The sequence below is a fragment of the Ictalurus punctatus genome, chromosome 3 (genome assembly GCF_001660625.3).
Source record: "Ictalurus punctatus breed USDA103 chromosome 3, Coco_2.0, whole genome shotgun sequence".
Taxonomy (NCBI): Eukaryota; Metazoa; Chordata; class Actinopteri; order Siluriformes; family Ictaluridae; genus Ictalurus; species Ictalurus punctatus.
This window is the reverse complement of record NC_030418.2, coordinates 18,653,748-18,681,540: the sequence shown is the minus strand read 5'-3', so window position 1 is coordinate 18,681,540 and position 27,793 is coordinate 18,653,748. Positions and strand designations below refer to the sequence as shown.

The window sequence follows — 27,793 nt, the reverse complement described above, 5'->3', positions numbered from 1 at the left end:
TTTGCCGTGGTCAGGTGATGTGGCATTGCGTGCACTGCGTGAAACGGCGGCTGTAAACCACATAATCAGCCTTTATTATCTGAAGCAAAAATGTGATTTACAGGCCATCAATATGACAAAGCCACGCAACGTCTCCTTCCCTTCTCAGGGAAGAGGGTTACATGAATAACCCAGATGTTCCATTTCAAAGGGAACTCAACATTGCATGAGCTTACCCACTCCGAGTATACCCACGCCGTCATACTGAGGGTATGGCTTGTCAAAAAGGTCCGAGCCTGAGAGTCACTGCAAGACACTTGAGCCCTGGGTGGAATCCATGTCCAGACTGTAATTTCGAATGAATATGTGTGGTGTAAACCATCCTGCCGCAGCACACACATACTTTAAGGGTACCCCTTTGGAAAAAGCCTTCGAGGAGGTGACCCCCCTAGTGGAATGAGCCCTTAAGCCCAGAAGTGTAGCAAGACCGCGTGCCTCATAAGCAATAGAGATTGCATCCAATATCCAATTAGAGCTGTGCTCCTTTGACACAGCATCACCCCTACTGTCACTGCCAAAGCAGTCCAGCAACTGCTCTAACTTACACCACTGGCGGGAGCGGTGGACCTAAGTACAGAGATCCCTTACTGGATACAGCAGGTGCAATTTCTCTTGTTCCGGTGTGATGAATAGAGGAGGGCAGAAAGCCTGCAACACTACTTGCTGAGGAACAGATGTAGGGCACTTTAGGAATATAATCCGGCCTAGGATATAGGAAGACGAAAAGAGAGAATTTGTACATCTCCTACTCACCTGAGAGATGTCAGGGCCAGCAGAAGAGCTACCTTTAGAGTCAGAAGCTTCTCTGAGGCTGACTCTAAGGGCTCAAATGGGGCACCTGACAGACCTTCCAGGACCACAGAAATGTCAAAGGAAGGTATGCGTGGTCTGCAGATGGGCTTCAGCTGCCTGACACTACACATAGTTCCAGGCAAGGGTGATAAATCACTAATAATTTTATTGTAAAGTGGTGAATGGAAGTACTGAAAGTGAGTGACTGAGTGAATAATGATGCTGCATTCACATGTCACCACTAGATGGAGACACATTTATAATGCTCTATAAGTTTCTGTAGGAGCTTTCCTTTGTGGGATCATTTTAAAATGTTGTATATTTCAAAAGTTGGAAGGGTACTATATAATTTGCTGTTTATAAAATGTTACAAATGACATAGATTGTTCAGACATGTCTAAAATAAATATACTGAGAATAGTAACAGTATGAGGTTGAGAGGGTTGGTGGTAGCTCAGTGGCTAAGACTGGCTGTCTAATTGGAAGGTCATGAGTTCAAATCCCAGCACCACCAAGCCCCCACTGCTGGGCCCTAGAGCAAGGCCATTAACACTCAACTGTTCAGTAGTTTAAGTGATATCCATGAAAGTCACTGTCTGCCAAATGTTGTAAGTGTGAGACTAACAAGATTAGTTCAGCTTTCATTATGGACCCATACCTTCTCTTACTGCATTTATGAATATTAATCAAATAAATAAACAAATAAATAATTTAATATGGCTTAAATATGTCTGTCACAGGTTCTTCACCCTGTTTAAAAGGCTCATCCCACTTTCCTGTCCTGCCCACCCTCATCTAAAATAAGAGAAAATGTAAATCATAATGTATAAATATGTTCTGAGTAGTCAGATATACAGCCTTCATAAAACTGCAAAATCAGTCAAATTTAGTGAACATCACTGATGCCTGATGCATTTTAATTTTTTTTGTTCAGTGTAAGGAGCTGTTCCCTTCACTGAGAGGGAGCCTCATGACCCTGCTAAATCCTTGCCTCTGCCATCGGCTTCGTCCCCAATCCACCCTATAATCAGCACTTTTAACAGCTCTCATTTTCTTCAGTATATATAGCTGTAATTGTTGGGACACCCTCCCAGGACAGAGTGGGGCTATAAGAAGCAGTTCAGAGTCATTCATTCTCTCTCTCTCTCTCTCTCTCTCTCTCTCTCTCTCTCTCTCTCTCTCTCTCTCTCTCTCTCTCTCTCTCTCTCTCTCTCTCTCTCTCAAAATGGGCTTGATGGAATATACCTGAATATTCTAACACTACAATGTTTCTTTTTAGAGTTTACAGCACTCGTGATTATTATGATAATTATGGCACTTATTACACAATTATTGCTCAGTGTGACACTATATAACATCACACTTCTACTCAAACAGCATATGTCAGTCAACTGCTTATTAAAATAGAGGTGTATGCATTAAATGAATTTACTGCCATGCAAGTACATCATACTTTAATGTAGAATTTCACATGTAAAGTACAGATTATTCTATATTTGGAAGTTGAACTTTCAACTTTAGTCTCATAGGTTAGATTTGGAAAAAAGGTGTAAAACCTTGGAATGCATATTCATATGATAAGAATGCTATTTTGAAAGGAGCAATTTAGTGTACTTGGGGTTGTGAAAAAATATTCTGTAATATGTTTTATCTTCAAAAATGTGTGTATTTCTTTGTTTATAGTCATGTAGTATTGGTAAGTTTTTTATCTGTCAAATGAGGGCAGGGTTGAGAGAATTTGGCATTCCATATGCAAACGTTTGGAAACAGGACATAATTTTGGTTAGCAAGGGTAAAATGAGAACACAGAGGCTGTCAGTTTGCTACCAGTCCTGCGTGTTGATGCTTGGTGATAAGCACTACAGCAGTGAGTCAACCAGGTGCTCAAATCCACCCCCTCATTTGAAAGTTTTCTCAGCTGTGCTCTGTAAATAAACTCCCTGTTCTATTACATTAAATTGGAGGCAGCAATTGTTAAGACATTTAAACATTTATATTTACATGCACATATTTTTCAAAATGAATGTAAAATGAAAAATAATACACAAAATATAAGTAAAGAGAATACATACAGTACATATTCATGTGTCTTTTGTTGCTTTGTGTTTACCACTACAAAGTAGGAACATACATTTTGGTCAAAACATACTACTATTTAGTGATAATTTATTCATTTAGCTGACTTACACCTGATTAGTTATTTCCATTCACATTAGAACACAGTCTTTGCATTAACCTAATATTAGTGCAGTGACTGCCAACCAGTGAGAAGCCACCTTTATGACAATATAACAAAAATAACAAAAAAAAAAAAAAAATCAGAACCCACGATCCACAGCATCTGAAATGGCTTTGATTATTGATTTCTAATTGTTTCAGTATGCTTCAAAACCTTTAATTTGACCAAACATTTGACTACAATATTTAACAAGACCAATCACATATGCAGTTCATCCCTGAGAGCAAATGGGATAAAAGAGCTTTAGTTTATACTAAGCTGAGGACACTGTTTGAGTTTCAGCAAAAGTGAACAAATAAAACCTTGCCTAGCAACAATTCACACAGCTTCCTTATACTGGGAATACAGTATTGTGTGATGAGGGCTTCAAAATAAATAATAAACAACTGGAGAATAAAATGTTTCAGAGTACATTATAAAAGCATGTATAAGTAAACATGTAGAAAACAATGTCTCCAGAATCCTAGAGTACTCAATACATTAAGAAAATAACAGTAAGTCATTTGGCACCTTTTAAAACATAATAACTACAGTATGTAGTAAAAGTGTATCACATAGGGAATTTTTATAAGCTGGTGAAAAACTCACTTAAATCTACAAGACTCTATAAAACTCTAAAATGCCATTGAGGTGTACAATACAGTTTTTGGTCTAAAATGTTTATGCAGTTAGTGGCTGCTAGTAAATTTCATCAAAGGGAAGCTGCTGAGGTATTAAAGAGGCCAAAGCTTCATATGTGTGAAATAATAATACAATACTCATCAATATAGGTGTTTTCTCCATTAATAAATACATTTATGCTTCCAAGTTGCTTTAGTTTAAAGCTGATTTTTGCCAAATCATCATCCTAGGCCAAATGAAGAAAAGACCAAAGATTTTATATTATATTGAAATGCTGTGAGCCTGAGCCTCTGCAAAATGCAGAAACATTTTGGTTTTCTCCATCCAGTGGTCTTTTCTTATATCAAACTTTATAAACATGATCATGATCATCAACAACATGTAACTTGCACTTCTTGTATTCTTGTGCTTCAGGCTCTTGATGGATTGAGGCTTCATGTTCATTTAGTTCAAGATGTTTCTGAATTAAAACAGTAACTATATCTCATACATGTTTATTAAATTTAAAGATTAATAAAATAAGCTTTCCTCCATTCAAATATAAAATGAGTTCAACAAAGCATTAAATAAATTAATCTGCAGTTTGTACAGTACAATGCATATAATAAGGTATAACCACTTCAGGAACTTCCCAAATTAATTAGCTTGATGGAAAGGAAGAAAGAAAAGAAAGGAAGAAATATGAGGGGGGCAAATACTGAATAAGACAACAAATAAACAAAAAAATGAACAAAGACCACTAAATTGAGCCTGTGGTGATGATGGGACAATTTCTATCAGAATACTGATGGTCAAGAAATAAAGTGCAACACTCAAAGAATATTACTGAATGTACTGTAATAAAATTCACTGGAAGCCAGTAAATAAGATCCAATGATATATTCAGATAAAAATGGGTAATAGGTGTCTAGACCTAAATCCAGTAATCCAGAGATATGTCTATATTAGAATTTGATATCATTTTTACGTCCATTCACCACCATTCAATAAAATTGTCAGTGAATATAAACAAGTCTCCTTCTCTTTTAGTCATTTTCAGTAACTTAAACTCCATCTCCACTTATAAATGCATTTTGCACAATGCAGATGTGTTTGTAAATAGTAAAGAGATGATGTTTTTTCAAAGTCCATAGTGTAACAGGTCACAGCGTCTGCTGTCCACAAATGGCTCAGAGGAAGTTATTAGTGATCTGATGCTGGTGTTCAAACAAGTCTTCGATCTCAGCACTATAGGCATCTCCTGTGCAAGGGAAAATCAGGCAAGTCCACAACAATGAAGGATACATATAGTTTGTGAATATAATTAAAGTATTTGTGAGGGTGTTTGTTCAATAATATGACCATACCTGCATGACAGCCATACATGAAGATTCTGTGACCATCATATCTGCACTTACAGCGGATTACATTATTCATGAAGTCTGACTCAGCCATATCCAGTGATGGATTTACTTCCACCTATAGTGACAATTAAAGACGAAAACACAATTAGTTTATGAGCTGCACATACATGGCTTGAGCAACAGCCTAGATCTACAACATTTACCTTTTTTCTATATAGAAGTAGTAAATATGGTCAATCACACACTCAGCTCACCACCCCAACAAAGAAAATGAATAGTATGACAATATTAGGCATTAATTGCATATTCATGGATTGTGACTGCAAGCCAGAGAAGTGGTAGCGTAGTGGTTAAGGCTTTGGGCTACTGATCAGTTAGGTCCTTGAGTAAGACTCTGAACCATCAACTGCTCATTTGTATCTTTTCTCAGTTAAGTCACTTTAGATAAAAGAGTCAACCCAAATGAGCAAATGTAAACATACCCAATGCACATACAGCTATCAATAAAAAAAAAAAAAAACTCACTTAACTCAATAAAAAAATTAAATACTCACTTAACTCAATAAAAAAATTAAATACTCACTTAACTCTTAATTTACTTTAGCATTAGTATAGTATAGAATGTTCCTGATAGATTGTATAAAGAAGGTACTGTAATTTTAAATAAGTAAAGACCCAATATGTGTGTACTAAACTCACTCACTTTTTTTTTTTATTTACAATTTATTTATTTATTTATTTATTTATTTATTTCAAATTACAACTTCCTGTACAGAATCAGTGATCATGTGTTGCAATGGAATGTGGAAAGAGCAACAAAAATTTCTCAGTCTCCAATTAGCGTGTCTAATCGAGGGGGCTTGGTGAGCTTTTTTTTTTTTCTTCTTTGTTTATTTTTTGTACTCAGCTGAGTAATAAGCATGTTTCTCTATGTTTGGTTGAACCCACAGTGTGTATCCACAGACAGGATCCCAGTGTCTGTTCAGATTAGTTGGTCTTGGTCTTTATGTGATGATCAAATGGGCCTCCAAAAGTTTAAGCATTACCACAACTCAGTTTATTGCTACAAAAAGCTACAGCTAAATGCTGGTTTATAATTAGGATCTGAAAAACATGCTTAAAATATATATACTCCATCATGTGCTCAGACATTTAAAGTAAATAAAGCTTTTAAATGGTATACACACATAGGTACACTGTAATTAAAACACAGCTCTGCGTTAACCTACCTTTTACTGCAGCAGTATGGGATGTATAAAAGTGGGTCCTAAAGCAGCTCATGCAAATTTCGTAGTTTATGTTATGAGGCACTCTAGGGGTAAAACAGGCCCATGCTCAGAGGTGGTGATTTCAGTGGTGATAGCCCATAAAGATTTGCTTGATTAACATGAAACTATGTTAATGAAAGAGCGAAGTGCTCAAAATTCCTACCTTGATGGCAGAGTGAGGGGAGGTCTATGTTTTAAAGGCTGGTCCATCATGAGTGGTTTTTCCGAACAGTACAATATAATAATAATAAAACATAAAATACACTATCAATAGTATATAAAAGCTACCTGGAAGATATAATCTCCTGGCCGGACATCTGTGATATCTACCCATTGGCAATCAATATCATGACGATAAGTATCCCAGCAACCCATTGAAATTCCTTGATCTCCATAGTTGTAACATAAAAAGCGTTTCTGAAGTCCTAAAGAAAAGAAGGTGGTGAACTTCATGGCTATATGTAATGTTAAACATAATGTTAAACCATTTTCATTTGTCTGTTTTGCATGATGAACAAAGAAACAGTTTTTACCTTCAGGACAATACGTGTCCTCCAGACAGAAGCTGGCTTTGTGCCCTTCTGCCACTCTGGTTCCGTTGAGTGTGAGAAGGTCATAGTGTGTAAACACTTCAATGCTGTGGTAGTGCCTGTGAATACACCATCAAATTAATCTGTCACTAATGATCACTAAAATGATCAAGCTTACTTGCTGTATTAATTTGATAAGATTGTGTCTTTAGGAACACTTTATCTTAAGGAAACTCAGGTTGTGAATAAGTACAGAACCCTGAGCCACTAGAGAATGTTAGTGAATGACCTCACTGCTGCAGCATGAAGGTGTTGGCTGTAGGGCAACACCCCTTACTGAATGCTGTTGATGTCCTGGTGGGGTTGTGTTTGCAGCTCTGTTTATTCAGGTTGTCTGAATGGACTGCTTTGAAATGCAATCCTTGGTGGTGTTTCTTTAAAAGACTAATGAATAAAGTATAGAACAGGGCTATCCTGGTCATGAACGGCTTTCCTTGTTCCCACAGACTGGGTTGCTATTATTTTCAGAAAATGTTGAAGCTATGTGTTTAGCAAAAACAGGTTATTAATTTATTCCCTGATTATTGATATGACAATATTAGTGACATACTATAGCCACTTGTGCACTTGAATGTGCACTTGAGTGTACATTATTAGTTCCATATTATATTTCCATATTATACAAAGAGGCTCAACTAAAATGATCAAAGTAAAAAGGTCTTGATATCTGGCTTGATATTTATGTGTTAGAAAATGAATGGGAATGTGAGGTGAGCTTCATTCATTTCTCTAATAGCTAAAACACATTTTAAAATGTCTGATGACTGGTATACACCAAATGAGTCAGCCGGTAAAGAACAAGCACTTGTAAGATTTCTGTATGCATTAATATAAGCTAATCTCATTGACCCAGTTTAACTCCTCTCAAAATATTGCTACTGATATAGATGTGACCAAGGTGACGTTATGTGAAAGCTTCCACTTGAAAATCAAGGTTTCAATATCTTGGAAATAATTTATTTTTAAAAACATAGTCCTGTTTTTTTTTTTTTTTTTTTTTTTTTTTTTTTTTTTTTTTTTTTTTAGACTTTTCCTCTGGTTCCTAAGTATTACCTGTGGCATTGGTGCCATGTCCAGGATTCTCGTGAAGCTCTGGGCCTGAAGTCGGCTTTCCCTAGGTTCATGATGCGGGAGGAGAAACGCAGTAGACGCCTGTGTCCATAAGGCCAGTTCATGCGGCTAGCTGAAGATGACAGGCAGTTCTCCTCATGGGCACAGGTGAGCAGGTGAAGTGGTCGATCCTCCAGATATGCTGACTCCTGCACCAACTGTGCATCCACCACCAGGTCAGGGGCAACTACAGCAGGTACAAAAACAGACAAGGTTAGGGTAAGTAAGGATACTACAGCTAATCTATAACACTAATAACATATGCTTGATAACATTTAATCCATGATTATGGGAAAATGAGCAAATATTATTGAATAAAAAATTATACATTAGCATGTGGCAAAGGTAAAATAAAGTATAACTGAAATAAATTCAAACAAGTTTTCATCTTTGAGACATTCTTTTTTTTTTTTTTTTAATTCACTCAGTCTCCAGAAACTCCAGAATACACTACCTGAACCTCTCTAAGCCTTACTGGAAGTACAATTGGAATTTTTATTTGTGTTCAGATGAGACCAAATCTGAACTATTTGGCCATGGTTGGCATCAAAGTGGATTGCATACAATGAAAATCACCTTTTATGCACTGTAAATCATGGTGGTGAATCATGACTATTGATGGCATCATGAATTCCTCTAAGTACCAGGATATTTGATCACCAAACCTGGTTGCCTCTGCCAGGAGATTAATACTTAGGTGTAGACAAATCTTTTAAATCCAAATCAATACAGAAATGGTTGCACACACAAAATATGTGATTTTGAAGGCCATTGCAAGTGTCTGGATCTGAAGACAGCAGCCCAAATGCACAAATCAAAGATTTAAAGGAGGATGAAATGTTCTGCATGGACAAGTGAAACAAAAAAGTTCTACTAGTGTGTCCAACTTTGTTTGAACTTACAGAACAAGACTCAGTGTTGTTATTCTCTCCAGATCTTCTTTTTTTCAAAAAGACAAGAAAGCAAATAAAAAAATAAAAAATACTACGTCGGCATAAAACTAGACTGTTTAAGCTAAAAAAAAAAAAAAAAATCACTTATTAAATACATAAGTGACAATGATTCTGGAATATAAATTTTTTGCCACTAAATCTTTGGTTAAACTTATATTGATTGAAATACTTTACCTTCTGAGCAGGTGACTCCGGCTGCTTTGGGTCCTCCTCCACGGGGACAGTATACATTTCTGTTTCGACGACATTGCTGAATGGACAGTTCAGTGCCCACACAGTGAGTCCCACTCAGCAGCACTTCATGAGCATTAGGGTCCCCAGGCCAGTAATATGTGTCCTGTTAGTTACAATTTTAGTGTTCTGTCAATATTGAATATTATGTATCCTACATAATCCAAGAAAGACTAACAGCTGTGATGACATGCTTATGATTAAGTAGTTTCAAGTCCAGTAAAACAAGATTCTTTTCTGTTCCGGCACCCAGACGATGGAATGAACTTCCCCAAGAAGTTCTAACAGCTGAGTCACTGGCAATCTTCTAATGACATCTAAAGACCTACCTCTTCCTAAAGTACTTAAATTAGCACTTTTTTAATTAAAAATAAATAAACATAAAATATAAAAATTTGTGTTGTCTGTGTGCTTTTCTTACTATATTACCTCACCAAAAGAGTTTTTATACTGATGGTACTCTTAGTCTGTGATCAAGTGAGCCAGTATATGGGTGCATTTATTGATAGAGACAGATAAGGGCATCTGCCAAATGCCATAAATATAAATCTAAATGGAAAGCGTTTATGTATTATAAATTTCCTATTTTCTTACAGTCCTAGTCTACTTTCGGAATGAATGAATGCTGGCATGGCTGAATTGAGAATAAACTTCATTATGACAGAGATGTGAGTGTTATTACATGGCATAGGTTTTCCTAGGTAGAAATGCTTTACAATGAGTGAGGCAGTTGTTCTATACGATTCCACAAGCATGATACAATTTACATCGTAAAATACACCCTTTACTAAAATCCTGTGTCTTCCAGTCCCACCCCTTCAACATGACAGAACATCTACTGTATAAACTTACGTGTTTAAAAGTACTCTGCCTCGAAAATAGGCACGACACAATCCACACACAGATGTAACTGTGGCAGTGTTTAGAAAGAGTAGAACAAGTGATGGATTCAGCGAATGCTGGAATGTGTGGCATTCTTAATAAGTACCATGTGCTAAGTGCAGGCTCACCTCGTGGGCACGTGCAGCAAAGCCAAAGCCCAGCTGTCTGCACACTACCATTGCCTCATTAATGCCCCAGTTTTCACTGCACACTGCTCCCCAGCGCTTCCTGCCCCCAACATCCATGAGCACTTCCACACGGCCTTCTGCCACATCTCTGCCCCCTACTAACCGCACCTGACACACAAACACACATACACATATAGATTTGTTGTGTATATATTAACACATACATATGGTATATCTACTATGAATTGATAGAAATCATTATTAAAGTGCAAATGCAGGTATGTATAAGTGGCATATCAGTTATGGCCCATGCTTCAGTGAATCTGTTAACACTCTATAAAACTTTAATAGCAAAGCAAAAACATATATAAATGACACAACTGAATTTAAAGGCAGTACACAGACATTAAAACTGTTGCTGACTAGCATGCTGACACCCTGATCATAATTTCATTCCTGCCATTTTTACCATCAGTTTTAATCACTAAAGGCTTTCATAGTTCTACATTCTGTGTGCTATGGATTTTCATATGAAAGTCATATGATAAAGATACAGAGCCCTTGTTTTACAGGCACCAGTACAAAATTAATTTGACAACCAAGTAGCAATGCACTCTAGTTGTACTGTAGTTTTTAGATAGAGTAGTAGATTCCAACATACATATAATTTAAAGATACAATTTATTTTTACCATAGATGTAAGAATTCTGAAAAAAAAATTACTCACTGTGGTTTCCAAGCCTGTCTTGGGAACATTACATCTGACAGATGCATCTTGGGTGTGTTTGAATGTCCACGGCTGGACTGGTTGGAAATGGCAATCCAAGATGGAGCTCTCTCTTCCTGTACATTGAACTGAGTTCATATGGATTGGCCCAGTTCCTGTAAAATATCAGAAGAAAAAAACACATATACGGTTTCAAACATTGCCAGTTCAGTTGTTAATTAAATAATCTGGTCATATGTGTACATGACTCTGTTGAAAAAGCTCCTCAGTACTTATGAAAATTGTCTTTATTTGGATATGTGACACCTTAAGAAGAAGTGATGAGTTTTTCAAATTCAACGTGTGCCAGGCAAAGAGAGAAGGCCAGCAATTTCATTTCTTCACATCTCTTGCAATTGGCATCAGTAAGGTAAACAAATAAAATAAACAACTTGCTTCCGTTAATCATGTTTGCCCATTCACAACTGCACCACATAGACAGCAGGTATCAGCTCAGTGTGCCAGCTCTGTAATGATAACTACTCACACACATTGAGATAATTTTGTACATTTGTTTGCGTTTAACAAACAAATATGTGGCTAGACAGCCTTTTAGAAGGCAGAAGGCTGAGAGTAGAAATCATCACACAAGTTACATGGTGCAAATGAGGTATAACTGGAATTGGGATGACTATGAATAAGACTAATGTGAGAGAGGTGAAATAATATGTTTTCCTTATCTTTCAGTGCTGCAGAGGCAGCTATAACAAAATGCTGCTTGGAGCTTTGGGGAGAGGCTATGGACAAAAGTGGTTATTTTATATTGCAGTATGGTGTGTTTCGTAAAATTCTACAACTCATCAAAAAACCATTTTCAACCCAGCCAACGAAATCTCCAACAGTTGTTTACTTACTGGGACAAACACGATAACCACACTATCTAAATGGAGACTGCACAGTTTCCAGTTTTTCCATAATTCTGGGAAACCATTTGACCATGGAGGGAATCACAAGAAACTGCTTTTGGCCTTGAGGTTTCAAGTGGATGTATACCTCATTGAGAAAATTATATATAAGGACAAAAATACACCACTGTTTAGAAGTGGAAACAGATACTCATCCATTGTCCCTGTAATTTTGGCAATTGATGATATGATCAAGAAAAGGCAACTTATATAGAATGTTTCCTCTAATCACTTTATTTAAATTTTACCATTAAAGTAATTAAGAAAAAAATAGCAATATCTCAGCAAGTGTTGATGATTGGATTAAAGCCTTCTAAAGTACATCACAAATTACCAAATTGTCCAAATGGCAGATTAGGGTGGCTTTAACCAGTAAATCAGAAAGAAAGAAAAAAAAAAAAATCATAACTTTCTAGGAAATTAGATTTTTTTTTCTGTCCATAACTGTAAAACATTAGGCAGTCAGCTTCCAATTTATTAGGTACACTGATAAAAATGGCCAGTGAGTGTAGAAACATGGTGGGTGTACATCATAAACTGACAACTGAGTATATAATCTTTAAATCAATTGTGTTTCCATTGAGTGAATGTCATATTAAAAGACTATGCTGTGTAAGACTTCATTTTTATAGTCAGGACTTTCTGTGGTCTGATGTCATCTCAACAAGGTTATATATCCCAAGTTTCACTTTCATCCTATTTATCTTCACACAGCTTTGGAAGGAGTTTTCTACTAATCATGCTGCACTTTGCAATGTAATATGTTCCACTCAATATCCACAGCCAAAGTACAAGGAATTTACTTTAATTGTGTCAAACTGTGTATGCATCAGGGAACATGACTGAGCAGTGCTCACTGTTCACCTTTTATGGGTTCAGTTCAGAAAAGCCAAGTCATTAGTCCACACACCACTAAACACACCCACTTTTCCCAATAATGACCACAATCACTTGAGTCCTGACTCAGATTTAGACAGCTGAGTCAGACAAACCCAGCCAACCTGACTAATTAATATGTTACAGAAATACATCTTAACCTGTCTGTGGAAAAGTCAACATTTTGGATCATTAATTACAGTAATGGTGGCCATCTATTTTAAATAATCATGAAATCCTTAGACTACAAACTAGCCCAAATGTGCAGCATACAACATTTCACCTTGATTAAACCATGGTTCCTGAGAAAGTTATTTGAAAGTCATGGCTACTTTAGTGTAATATTTGTTCAACCTCTTGAAATCATCATGCAAGATCTGCTGACCATACATAGCAAATTTAATAAAACTGCCACTGTGTTCAGAAGATATAGCATATTAAGCTGGTTTTTAATTATGTGTATATTTAACCTAACTACTAACACTAAAACTTATTCCAATTTTGTTGCAAGCTGGAGTAGCTACTGTTTCTTATAGCTGGTTGGTCTATGTGGTATAGTCTTTTCTGTTTCATTTGTATCCTTGAATGAGCACAAGGAAGAAACCTAGACAGGAATAAGACATAAAATGGAACCCACCCTGTGGCACCAGATATTGTGATAGTTTATTAATTTTTGGTTTTGAGAAAAGTATGAAATATGATCAAAATATTTAACGTTATATACAGCAAATTAGGTAGGAATGTTAGGTTAGGTTACCTACAGTTTATATACTGTAACATGAAGATTAATCAAAAGTGCAATGTCTAAGGTAAAACATAAATTAATGTGATTATTTCATAAATTAAAATATGCATGGACGGATGGACAGTGGGTGTGTTAATGTGTATGTGAGTGTGCCCTGCGATGGATTGGCACCCCATTCAGGATGTGCCCCACCTTGGGCCCAATGCTCCCTGGGATAGGCTCCAGGTTCCCCACAACCGAGCAGGATAAGCAGTATAGAAAATGGATGGATTGATGGAGGGATAGCAGACTTTGGAATTCCGACAGAGCAATCAAACTTCCAGCATTTATCCACAAGTTAGATAAATAAAATGAGGCATTAGTAAAGAGAACAATATTACTACTGTGTTGCTACAGTTGTGTTAGTTTGAGAAAAAAATATGCAACATGGAACATTTCACCTTTCAAAAAAATAAATAACTGTTGGTTAATTTAACTGTCATGGAATGTTACCACAGTCACTTGGTTGACTTAACTGGACCCAGCCCTAAAAAAAGTCTTATCCTGTTTCATTGTGCTGAACTCTTAAAGTCCTTTCAAAATATCACATTAGCAACACACTCACTCACTTTCAGCAACCATTCAACCGTTGTGGTGGACTGGGTGTCTGCTCATGGAACACTGAGCATGAGGTTGAAATATACCCTCGATGGGACACCCGTCCATTTCAAAGTGTCATGCACACATTCATTGCCACATAGGGGCAATTTAACTTAGCCAATCCACCTAGTGGCCAGAGAACCCCACAGGGACACAGGGAGAACAAGTAAAACTCCACACAGACAGTAACACTAACTCAGGATTGAATCAGCACCCTGGAGCTGTGAGTGGACAACACTATCCACTGCACCACTGTGCCGGCCAATAGCAATACAAAATAAAACTATCTTACCTTGACCCATGTGGGCTCTTGTAGGAGCCTCTTTGGCAGTACCAAAACCCAGTTCTCTGCACACCACACTGGCAGAGGCACGATTCCAAAGATGATCAACCACAGTTCCCCACTTTCCTTCAAGCAGAACTTCCACCCTGCCCTCACCCAAGCGAGGTCCTGACTTCAAACGCACTGCCGGCTATGGGAAGGCAAAATACACAACAAAGTATAAGTTATTATTATGACTGTTATTACTTGCTTACTGCGTGTCATTAGTGGACATAAAAAATGTTTAAGAAATTATAATTACTCAGGCTTTGAGCTTCAGTGAAAGAAGACAATGCTTTCTGATTCAGAAAGTGCTAGCATTTTCTCAGTTTGTCTTAAAAACTAAAATTCTATGATTATCATACCCTTTGTTTTACATACCATCTACCCCTAACTTGAATGAAAGTAGAGTAGGTATACCTTGATAGGATGTGGGGCTTGAGGTCTCCCTGAGGACATGCGTGAAAATTGCGGTCCTAGTTTGCAATGGGCCACTGAATAGCGTCCATTTTTACATGGGGTAGAACTGTGAGGAATGGAGAGCTGGGCATGACACTCTGCCAGGCTGGGCTCTGTACCAAGGCAATGCACTTTCTCCACCCAAAAACTCTTCTTTTTGGCTATAAAACTCAGCCTGTGGGAAGAGGGAAGGAGCGGTCAAGTCAGGTTGTGATGCCAAAAAGGTGCAGAGGCGTGAACTTTATAGCACAGATGTTGGTTAGTGTCGTGTAACGGGATCTAACATTGAGCAACACTATAATGTTAAACCTCATATTTATATTTGCAGTTAGCTCATTAATACATATTTTTACTGACTTGAAAAGAGAGAAACACCTAAGAAGTCATGTAGAAGTCATACCTGGTAGATGGATCCTTAACTTTTTTGTCCCATATTTTTCTGTAAGAACAGAAAAGTCAATGTATAAGTCAGGGTGTCTTTATTTTTATGGTGCTGCTCACAATCAACCAAACAATTTTGAATCAAATAAATAAAATGGGATTGACACTAAGTATATGGATAAATATACTCCCAATATAAATATCTAAGAAACAAAATAAGCATGTGGGAGCATCTGTGGTTTTGTGGCAGCCAGTTCGGGTAAAAACATATTGTTCTTGTGTCTTGAGCAAGTCAATCCAAGTTAAACTCTTGTATGTCCTGCGTATGCATGGAAGGGTTTTGATGGAATGTTTGATGCCTAAGGTCACAAGTGCAAAATGTAAAATCTGTGTATATACAGTATATGGAGTGATTGTTCATAGCACCACAGACATGTAATACTTAGAAAAATATTGAACTCTGAGTTTACTCAGGCTTCCTGATCTGCGCTGTACTTATCAAATGTGCAACTGTGAACCACATAACTGTTATTACTAGAAATGGTGGCTGAAACTGTAACACTTAAAGAGGATAAAATCAAGCAATTGAGTTATGTTTATAGTCGCCTGAAAGAACAAACACAGCAAATCCAGTTGCAAATATGGGTGTCACTGCTAGGAAATACCAATGTGGAAATACCAATATACAGCCAAATAGACACATGCCGTTTTAGTCTACAACATTATTTTGGTATGAGAAAGTTTTGGTCTGAGAAAGTTTTCAAAATTGTTGATTCAAAAAACAGACATATCCAGCAGCATAAGTATCCTGGAATGGGAAAGGCAAGGCTGCCCACAAAACAAACTGACCTTCAAGGAGTTTCAGCTGACCAGATTCAAAGTAAAAATCACAAACAAGCCTGTGTAAGAGAAAACCCTTTCCGAGAACATCCACTGCTTGTGCAATACACCTCAGAGACACATAGTGTGCATAATAAATCTTTATCATTCTCTTTTCATGTAACGTTCCCTGTCATTGACTTGTAAACACTACTAATGCGGAGGAAGCCACACAAACCCGTTTATCAGACATAGGTTAAAGCAGCACCTTCTGTTGTTCATGATAAAATAAGAATGCTACAATCGATACTAGAGAGCCACAGAAAACCCAGTACTGCTAAATTTGTGGTTGATGACAAGGAAGACATTATTGTAAGTTCATTATTGTAACACCGACTAGATAAATGAAGTTCACATCTGCCAGTGTTGTGGCAGAAATTTTTTAGGAAATGTATGTGATCCTTGAACAACTAATCAGTTCCACACACACAAATGATTCAGATTCCTCCTGAATCATTTGATTACAGAACCAGCATCTACAACCTCCTTAAGTATTAAGACTTGAGGGCAACACGATGAGGTGAACATGAATGAAGTATTCAGTTTACAGTCCACCAGACATCTCTTCTCACAGCCTTGGGCCTGAAAATACCCACCTGCTCATGTAATTAGTCACAGAGTTACACCCTTACTTTACTACTGAACCAGCAATGCTTAATGATAGGGAGGGTTAGTCTGTTTTGACGCAACAATCACGCTACTGTTTTTTAGGCATCATTCCACACACACACACACACACACACACACACACACACACACACACACACAGTCTCTCTCTCTCTCTCTCTCTCTCTCTCTCTCTCTCTCTCTCTTTTCCTTACTGAATCTCACTCATGTTCTCTGTTATTTGCTTATATTGCTGAACGTCCATTCTGAGAAAATCCACTTTACTTTAGAACATATTTTAAATATTTAAAAATTAAATAAATTGATTATTTATTTTTTAACATTTATGTATAGTTACATTTCTGTCAAAATTGCAACAGTTCTACTGGGAAAACTATGTATAACATTTATCATATTGTCTCGGGGAAAAAGTGTAGTAAAAAACGACTGTGTAATAAAAAGCTTGTACTCTTTTCTCTGTTTATCTGCAGGATTGTCATATTAGCCATTAGTTATTTTAACTCAAAGTACTTTCAGTGATGGAAATACCCACTGCAATTTCCGTAACAGTAGCAGCTTTGTTGATCAGATGTTAGACTACAGGATAAATACATCATGAGGGTTAGCTTCAGTAAGCCTTCTACAGTTAAGTAATTGTTGACTTGCCTCTCTAAGTGTTATACAATTTGCTGATTGTAGTCTTTAGAATCCACAGTTGACAGTTACTTTACCTGAAAAGCAGCATACAATGGAGATACACTTAGGCTGAGAACTCTCAGCCTAAACCCCTATCATAATTTGATTTTAGGAAGTGAGAACGCTTCCAGTTTTTGTTTTTTGACAGGAGAGTCCTTGTCAGGTCATCTAAATATACAAATATAAAAACTGATGCTTAATTCTACTACATCCACCTAATTTGTACCCTGGTAACTGTCCCATGCCTTAAATCATGAGTAAAATATATGACATTGTCCATTAAGACCTACACGCCTGCTTGAGAGAACTGGTCAACAAAAAAAGTTTAATTGATACCTGACTATAAAAGAACTTAAGGAACAGGATAATTAAAGCAAACAGTGGTCTAAGTCTTTGAATCTCTATTTGGTGAAACCCAGAGTCTGGCGCTGACACAGCAGTCCATACAGCACAGCTATAATTGAATCCCCATTTTCCCTGTACATAAGAATCTCAGAAATCCTCAGCTACTTAACATGTAATTAGAGTATCTTCAGCAAAGCACCCAACAAAGGGTGGGTGGAGCTACCTGGACTTAGACGCTGAGTGGGCGAATGAAGAATTTGCCCTGTCTGCCATGGTCAAGTCTGGAGCTGCGTGGTGTACAGACACGTACAACATGGTGAGGTCAGGAGGTGGGTGAATTTACAATCCAAGTTTGAGCAGGATAAATGATGTATGGAGAGGGAGCAGGATAAACGTCTCAAAAGTCGGCCACAGATTTCACTGGCCGCATCATAAGCTCTAATTCTAGATAAAACACCATCATCTTACAACACACTGAATGAGCTAAAGTTAGTGTTTAAGTCAAATATAACACGAAAAAAAGTTTATCTTTCTACTTCAAGCTTTAGATTGCAAGGAAGTATGTATAAAATAAGTCAAATATCAAACTGCATAAGTCTATCTCAACAGTTATTTTAATACTTATGCTATACTATTTAATCTTTGTAAAAAGGAAACATTTTAAAATCTATTTAAAATCCAATTTAATGGGAAGGAAGCTTTAGCATGTCCCTAAAGACAAATTCTATCTAATCACTACAACCATCATCTAGATGGTGGTAGTCACTTTAGAGAAAAAGATATGTCCAATGCACAGTTTACTATATATTGCAGTTGTTGCAAAAATAAATAAAAAATGCTTGGGTTATTTGATGACAGTAAATTCATATGCTGTGCCAAGGTGTGGTTGCTAATGGACACAAAATTTACAATGAAAGACAGAAAATAGAGACATAAGTCAACGGTGCAAAAATTAATACCACCTGTATAGAGTATGTCAAATTATTTTTAACTAACTAATACCTAAAGAAGCAGAATGTAGCTTTATTTTCTATTTTGCCCAAGAAACTGAAGCTTGCTAGCTCTAATTGTCATCGGTGTTGCTTAATTTTGTAAAAAAAAATAAAAAAATAAAAAATAAATTAAATAAATATTTTTTTTTTTAGAAATTACTGTATGATAGAGAATTCTATGAATTAATACTTTAAATGAGCAGATCTTTCTGAGAAAGAGAGAAGAACTGGACCTCCTCAGCTGTACTACTATCCTGTATTTATGTTCTAGAAATGGCATCATTCTAAAGGCCTAAAAATACATTTCCTGTCCATGTGGCACTGTGCGAGGATTCTGAGGCCACCACACAGTGCCATAGATTGGCACTTAAGCATTCACATATGTGCTTGTGCACATATTAGACATCCTTAAAGAACCCTAAACCATAAATCATTGCTCACTGAGATGAGCATATTGGTAGAGCTCAGATGCCAAATTTAACCTAATTTGATTTTAGTGGTGTTGTGTAATGTTTAGAAGGTACAGAGTTAGTTTCAATTACCTTCCTTTTTGAAACTCTTGCTAAAACAAGAATACTGTAGACCAGTGGTCACCAACCCTGTTCCTGGAGAGCTAGCTTACTGAAGACTTTAGCTCCAACCATATTCATGCCCACCTGACCATCTAATTATTGCTTTAAGAAGTTCTTGATCAACTAAAACAAGTGTGTAAGATTTTGGTTTGAGATGAAACCTGCAGGAAAGTAGCTTTCCATGAGGAGGGTTGGTGACCACTGCCTTAGAGGATAGGTCAAATTATAACTTATCTAATCTAAACTAATCTACAACCCCAATTCAAAAAAACTTAGGACATTATGGAAAATGCAAAAAGAAAAAAAACAAAAAGAGTCATTTGAAAATTCAATTCGCCCTGTCCTATATTGAAAACACATTATTTTATGGTTTATTTTATGAATTTAATGTATTTTTGAAAACATACACTTATTTCAAAACTGATGACTGCAACACACTCCAAAAAATTTGGGACAGTCAACTGTTTACCACTTATTGGAGACAGGTCAGGACTGCAGGCAGGCAATGCTAGCACTCGCACTCTCTGCTTATGCAACAATGTGCTCTGTAATCGGGGAAGAATGTGGTTTGGTGTTGTCCTGCTCTGGATTGCAGCATATGTTGCTCCAAAATTTTTTCTGCATTAATGTTGCCCTCACAGATGTGCAAGTTACCCATTCCATGGGCACTGACACATCCCCATACCATGACAGATGCTGGCTTTTGGACCTGATGCTGATAACAGCTTGGATGGTCCTTTCCTCTTTGGCCCAGAGAACACAACGGCTGGTTTGTCCAAAAACGATTATAAATGTTGACTTGTCGGACCACAAAACACGATTCCACTGTGCTACAGTCCATCTCAGATGAGACTGAGCCCAAAGAAGTCGGCGGTGCTTCTGGACAGTGTTGATGTATGGCTTCTGCTTTACATAGTAAAGCGTTAACTTGTGTCTGTGGATGCAGCGGCAAATGGTGTTGACTGACAAAAGTTTACCAAAGTATTCCTGAGCCCATGTCAGGATATCCATTGCAGACTCATGACTGTTTTTAAGACTGTCACATCTGAGGGATCGGTGATCACTTGCATTCAGAAGTGGTTTTCGGTCTTGCCCTTTACGCACCGAGATTTGACCAGATTCCTTGAATCTTTTAATTATATTGTGCACTGTAGAAAGTGAAAGGCCCAAAATCCTACCGATTTGTCTTTGGGGAATGTTGTTCTCAAAGTGTTGGATTATTCGCTGATGCATCTGTTGGCAGATTGGCGAGCCTCAACCCATCCTTGCTCTTGAAGGACTAGGTCTTTTTTGGAGGCTCCTTATATACTATGATTAAACGATTGCCTCATCTGTTTCACATCACCTTCTTATTTCAACTTGTCAGATCGCTATTAGTCCTAAATTGCCCTGTCCCAACTTTTTTGGAATGTGTTGCATGCATCAATTTCAAAATAAATGTTTATCTTCAAAAAACTCTTCAGGTGATTAGGTAAAACATCACGTCTTTATATGTTTTTTTTATTATTATTATTTAAATACAAGTCAAAGTACATTTACCAATCACTCATCTTTGTTTCTATTAACATTTTCCATATTGTCCAACCATTTTCAGAATTGGGGTTGTAATATGTGATGCTGTTGTATTATTTTACATAACACGATTTTAAGTGGCATACGAAAAAATTTTACCACAGATACATATCACATTCCGGGTACTGTATATCACACCAGTCTATTGATAACTTCAAAACCTGACCCCACAAAAAGATATTGAAGAAAGAAAGACTCAGTATGTGGATTCAAGCACACAGCTAATAACTTAACTCATACTTTTATTTCCACAGCACCACTGTCATCAACCATCCCTTTCTGTAGCTGAGTCTGCTTGATAATATACTGTAAAACCTGTCACTTTCTTTTCAGTGGTATACTTTAGGAATGACACAACTTCAGCAATTTCCAATTTGCCAGAATATAGCTCTGTCTGCTTGACTAATAACTCCAAGCTGAACATGCTGAAATGGTAGTTCTCAGATACTGCTGTGAATCATAAATCATTACATTTAGTATTGTTTTTGCCGGCTGTGGAATCTTAACATATTGGATTCCACTTAGGATTCCAGTGACATTGTAGCAGGTCTTTTTGTCCTTACTCCTGTTTGGTGGAATTAAAGATTGCACTCTCAGAATAAAGGATGCTAAACTGTACCGTTCCTTGGTACCTTCAAGGGTACTTCTTTTGTACCATTAATATGTATCTTTAACCTGGAAATGTGGATACAGTGTACTTTTAAAAGGATTTATGCTACATAAAGGGACTATAGTTAGTTTTTGGAGTAAAGCTTTGATGGTACTCCAAATGTACCTCTAGGTAAAAGATGCACATAGTGGGGAAAATGAGTATTGAATGCATCAACATTTTTTCAGTAAATATATTTCCAATGAGGTTATTCACATGAAATTTTCACCAGACATCAGTATTAACTCAAGAAATCCGCAAATATAAAGAATTCACAGCATTAAAGTCCATAAATAAAGTTATGTGTTATAAAGTGGAATGACACAGGAAAAAAAAGCATTGAACACGCTAAGAAAAAGCAGTTCTCCAAGGCAAGGTAAGGCAAGGAACCAGCTAAAATCCGTAAGTAGTTAGAAAGTAATTATACCTCCTATCTCTGCAAATTAATATCAGCTGGGTTAGTAAATTGATCATCTATAGAAAGGCTTTTCATTACCAACGTGTCACACAAGAAACATTTCATGATGAGTAAAAGCAAAGAGCTCTCCCACGACCTTCCTAACCTTATTGCTGTGACACATGTTGATGGAATCGGATACAGACGTATTTCAAAACTTCTGAATCCTCCAATAAGCACCATTGGGGTCATCATCTGCAAGTGGAAGCAGCATTACTCCGTCATCAACCGACCACACACAGGAGCTCCTCGCAAGATTTCTGACCAGAGAGTCAGAAGAATAATCAGAAGAGTAGCCCAAGAGCCAAGGACCACTCAGAAAGAGCTCCAGAAACACTTGGAGGCAGCAGGTACCATCGTCACAGAGAAAACAATAGGCAATGTACTTCACTGCTCAGCCTCACCCCACAAGACTCCATTACTGAAGAAAGGGCATGTCGAAGCTCTCATTTGGACAAGCCTGTGGAATATTGGGAGAGTGTAGTCTGCTCAGACGAGAGCAAAATTGAACTTTTTGGCTGTCATACTACACACCATGTTTGGAGAAGAAATGGCACTGCACATCACCCTTAAAACACTATACCTACAGTGAAGTTTGGAGGTGGAAGCATCATGGTGTGGGGCTGTTTTTCATCACATGGTACTGGCAGACTTCATATAATTGAAGGAACCATGAGTGGATCCCTTTACCGGGAGATTCTTAAGAAGAATCTGCTGCCATCCACCAGGATGATGAAGATGAGACGTGGGTAGACCTTCCAGCAGGACAACAACCCAAAACATACAGCAAAGGAAACTCTCAGTTGGTTTCAGAGAAAAAAAAATCAAGGTGTTAGAATGGCCCAGTGAATCACCTGACTTGAATCCAATTGAACAAGATTTAAAGACAATATGTTTAGAAGAATGGGCCAAAATCACACCTGAATACTGCAGCCGATTAATTTCTTCTTCCTGTCATTACAAACAGTGGCTTCTCCACAAAGTATTAAATAAATTTCAGTTAGAGTGTTCAATACATTTTTCCTGTGTCATTCATCTTTATTACACATAACTTCATTTATGGACTTTAATGTTTGGATTTCTTTATATGTGTGGATTTCTTGAGTTAATACCAAAGTCTTGTGAATAAACTAAAATTGGAAATTGGAAAAAAATTGTTGACTTACTTATTTCCCCCACTGTATAACAGGTACAGAAGATATACCCTTGAGGGTACCATCCTGTGTTTGAGGTATGCTGTGTGTTAATAAAGTCAATCTAGTACCTAATAATTAACACAGTGTTAACATCATTACACACACACACACACACACACATATATATATGTGTGTGTGTGTGTGTGTGTGTGTGTGTGTGTGTGTGTATGTGTGTGCGTGCGTGCTATAATGTCACTGAACCACCGGGTAGGTAACATTGTGTATTTTAGAAGGCAAGTCAGGAGGGTCAAGGCCAATAAAACCATTAATATAACAAACAGATGCTCTATCCACTAAAAGACTTTTTGTGGTTTCAAATTGATGTTGTACTGCAAGAGCAATCAAGAGGGATATTAGCCCTTTTAACAGAAACCCAAAGGCTTAAGCTAGACATTTTTTCTCCAAAATTGGGTGCACAGATAACAGCAGTAAATTCTGAGCGATCTTTAAATCACTGCCTAAGTGTTCGAGATTGTAAGAGGTGTCCAGAGGGAAGCGATAAAACAAACAAAAGATCTGCTCCGGTAAATAGAGGAGGTGACTTAAGGGAATGTTATGCAATAGATCTTCTCTCCCCCTTTCCATTAAGAGTATAGAACCATCATCAGTACTTTATCATAGGATTGCTTGGAATACTAACCCCATAAAATTTTCTGACTAGCTGTGTACATGAACCACAACCCCTTGCACAAAATGTCAGTGTTAATTATTAGAGAAATAAATTTGAACATTAATTAATAACAGCTTAAAACAAGGTTCTCATATTAACAACTGAGCAATAGTGTCTTTAGTGTCTGCTTTGTATCAACTTTCCCACACAAAAATTCAGATGTGTAAAAGAAAGACCTACTTGTAAGCCTTCATGTTGGTCTGCACTGCATCAGGGAATCCCAGCATGCCACACACAACCCTGCTGCTGTTCAGACTCCAGCCTTTGTCACACACCTGCCTCCATCTCCCAGCATGCTTCACTTCCACCACACCCTGCGTCACTATTGCATGTTTCTTCGTAGCCATCAAAACTGGCCGCAAACGGACTTCCTGAATCTTCACTTTACTGCCAGACTACGGAGATGAAAATTGGAACATGTTAACAGGATGTTCAAAGATGCTAATTATGGTGATATTTTAAAGAGTTTACAAAGAATTATCAAAAAAAAATTGGCATATCATCATATAGTTTGACAAGTGAATAAATGACTGCCATAACACAGCAACTTAATGCAGAACTCTGCTGTCATTTGGAGAAAATAAACCTTCCATATTTCAGAAAAGAATTTGATAGCAGACTCATAAAGACGGTGAAAACTGTCTGAACACAAACATTCTACAGAAATATGTCTGAAAGATCAACATCAGAATGCATGTCCTTCTAGCTCTGACTTCTCCTAAGATAACACTTGCATTAAAGGTCATGTGACTTCCAGGGATGTGCTATTCTCTCTGACTGCTTACCGGATCATGTAACCGGTGCCTGGATAACTGAACCTGCCAGGGGGCCATTGAATTGGAGTAGATGTCATGCCACTGGTTTAAGGTAGGAACATTGCCTCTAGTGGGAGGGCTTCTTCTAGGCCCTCCAGAAACCACTTGGTCCAGCCTTCTCTCAGGATTACACACTACTCCAAGGTCCTCTGAGTGTTTGCAGTCGTGGACACCCCATCCATTTGACTTACACTCTTTCAATGATTTCTCTGAACCATCACAGCGGACATTATCCATCCAAATAGGACCTGTAATCATAAAAGCATGTTAGGAATGTATATAAACATAGTATCAGTAACATGACTGAACAAAAAATGTCTGAAGATGTGATATTATGCAGTGCTAACACAATAACCAGAAACATGTCTCCATAAAAATCATCATTAGAGGCAATGAAAGAGAATTTTCATGAAGCTGTCTGAGAGAATTTAGAGTATTTGTTAGATGGGAAGACTGAAGCCTTTGTTTAGTTTTAATGATGGGGCTGCTTGGCCAAGTGGTGTTACACTTGCTTTGGTTTACTGGGGATCTTTATGGTTGCCTTAAAGTTAAATTATAGGGCAGGGCAGGTCAATGTACAGAACAGCAGAGTTTGGCTTTCAAACTGCTGTGAAGAAAGTTGTCTTTAAATGTCTTCTAACACTATATTTATGACCATCATTCTGAAAGACTGTTAGTGGTAAGGAAACGCATCTGGACTTATAATCTTAAATTCGTTTCGCCACCCGTCTCAGATGCTTTGATTTACTACTCTTTGACATTTTCTAACACCTCTATAAAGATAATTATAATGCCAGGTAGGGTAAGTAATTTAAAAGTGATTTAATCGGTGAGTCTAGGCAGATTCTAGCTTTGGTCCTCATTACTCACCATCTCCCTCTCCATATTTGGCACTGTGTGCCCAAGTGATGGCCCCACGGAAGCCCAGTTCTTTACAAACCACATTTGCCAGTTTAATGTCAACCTCGTCATCACACACAGTTCCCCATGTACTGTTGTGTAGCACTTCAATGCGACCTTCATTGTCTCTGTGCCCAATTCCTGCCAAACGCACTTTGGCAGGTGGTGCGCGGCCCGAACGTGGGACTGCATGAGCAGCTACAAGGAACAGGGAGCTCCAACAGAGACAGATAGCCAGTGCCATATTAGTGTTGACACAGCACTCCTGAAAAAGAATGTTTCTTGAATTATGGTGTTTATTCTTTTAAGTTCATCATTATTAATTTGTTCAACATAACAACCGTCAGAATGCTATGAAGCCCTAATTCCAACATAGTTTAACAATTTCTATTACGACTTCGTTCATTCATTCATTCGTTCATTCATCTACAGTAAGCACTTTATCCTGGTCAGGGTCATGGTGGATGTGGCGTAAATCCCAGGAACACTGAGTGCAATACAGGAGAATTCATGTTTGGTGTCTAGTCCACCAAACAAAATGGCAACCACAGGGGTTAAAAAAAGCTATCACCACAAATATGCAAGGAAGTAACACCACATAACTATCTATACATTTCATGATTCTCAGGTGTAGACAATATAATTAGTAACACAAACATCATTCTTTGGCCCCTACCAAAAAAGTGTTAAAAACATGGTTTACCAAATCCAGAAAAGGAAAGCCAGGAGCTATAAGTGGCTCTAGCAAGTTCCAAGTGCCAATCAACAAATAGTATAATTCAACTTTGTAGATCCAAAATAAAATAAAATAAAATAAAATAAAACACTGAAAACGACAAAGTATCTTTAAAAATTCTCAAAATCCACTCTGACAAATATTGTTCACATTTCTTTAGTGAGGAAAAGCATGCAGAGATAAAGGCAAGGGTTTACTCACCTTGAAGCCACACTGAAGTCACATGCGTCCCTGATCAGGGCAAAGTGAATGAAGGAAGGAATGCACTACTGAGAAGCCTCACTCACTCTGTCCCTTTCCTTCCCTCCCTCCCTCCCTCTTTCCCTCCATCACTAGTTGGTCCACCCACACATGTCCCTTTCTCTAACTCACATGGTTTTGACCAATTAACCCAACCCTCCATTTTCTTGTAATTACATGGATTATTAAGGAAAAATTAATCACTCCTGAAATTAGCACATATCTTGACTTCATTACAGCCAAATCAATGCCCTCTTTTGAAATTATTGAAATTATTACTCATTAAAATAATGGAAATGCTACGTCTAAAAAAGAATGTGAAGTTTAGGAAGAAGAGGTTAGGCAGTGACATTTTACTAATTGTGCTAGTTGAATTTACAGTATCACTCTTGCCATAAAATCTTCAACATGAGCTCGGGCTGTTTTCTTTTCTTGTCTTATGTAACACTACATATACATATATATATATATATATATATATATATATATATATATATATATATATATATATATATATATATATATATATATATATACATATTCGACTTATTGGTTTCTCTAGGACAAGAGAGAAACTGTTCTAGCAACAGCTGCTTTCATACATTTGTTTGAAAGATATATGCACATACCTATATTTTGGAATATAAGTGAAAGGATTGTGGCTGAAAAAGGACCATTGCTGTTGTTGTTAAAATGTATTTCAGGTTTACAGCAAACCTCACTGGAACTCATTTAGGGAAACAGATGTATTCGTAGCAATTACATTCCATCAGCTCATGCAAGGTGGGTGTACATTGTCAACAATATTTACTATGAAGACTTGATTCCACTCTGAGGCAAAACAGGTAATGGGGAAAGCACACACACAAAGAAATAAAAAATAAAAAAAATAAATTATATATATATATATATATATATATATATATATATATATATATATATATATATATATAGATAGATAGATAGATAGATAGATAGATAGATAGAGATATCTACCAAGATGGCAAATTGTTTCCTCTTTTGTAATTTGCCTACTAATCTACAAATCTACTGTTTGTGATCTAAAGTTTGTGTGACTGGGCTTAAATACACATCCCTCCCTTTTTTGCATAAACCAAGACAGGAAGTCGGGTTCCCATTAAAGGTCCCTAATCAAAGAGAAATCCTCTGTTATAACCA

The 27,793-nt window shown here is 37.2% G+C and overlaps 1 protein-coding gene across 1 annotated transcript; it reads right to left on the bottom strand.

Moving 5' to 3' along the window:
* Positions 1 to 2,909: 2,909 nt before the first annotated feature.
* loxl4 (lysyl oxidase-like 4) lies at positions 2,910 to 26,661 on the bottom strand. The gene is made up of 15 exons (XM_017464985.3): positions 26,576 to 26,661; positions 25,609 to 25,903; positions 24,709 to 24,986; positions 24,104 to 24,318; positions 15,309 to 15,347; positions 14,870 to 15,083; positions 14,420 to 14,600; positions 10,924 to 11,078; positions 10,197 to 10,364; positions 9,130 to 9,292; positions 7,946 to 8,189; positions 6,836 to 6,951; positions 6,591 to 6,727; positions 5,038 to 5,149; positions 2,910 to 4,931 (listed from the first exon to the last, which is right to left on the bottom strand). Exons 2-15 carry the CDS (start codon positions 25,880 to 25,882, stop codon positions 4,861 to 4,863), a joined length of 2,367 nt encoding a protein of 788 aa, XP_017320474.1. The 5' UTR covers positions 25,883 to 25,903; positions 26,576 to 26,661; the 3' UTR covers positions 2,910 to 4,860.
* Between the last annotated feature and the right edge of the window lie 1,132 nt (positions 26,662 to 27,793).

What these genes read in the sequence shown, in the direction of transcription:
- loxl4 (XM_017464985.3), bottom strand. Translation starts at nt 25,882, where the DNA reads ATGGCACTGGCTATCTGTCTCTGTTGGAGCTCCCTGTTCCTTGTAGCT. An exon ending in AGACAGGCTTGGAAACCACA is followed by an intron (nt 10,365 to 10,923) that starts GTGAGTAATTTT and finishes TTTGTGTGTCAG; the next exon opens with GTGCGGTTAGTAGGGGGCAG. An exon ending in TTGCTGCACGTGCCCACGAG is followed by an intron (nt 9,293 to 10,196) that starts GTGAGCCTGCAC and finishes TGTAACTAACAG; the next exon opens with GACACATATTACTGGCCTGG.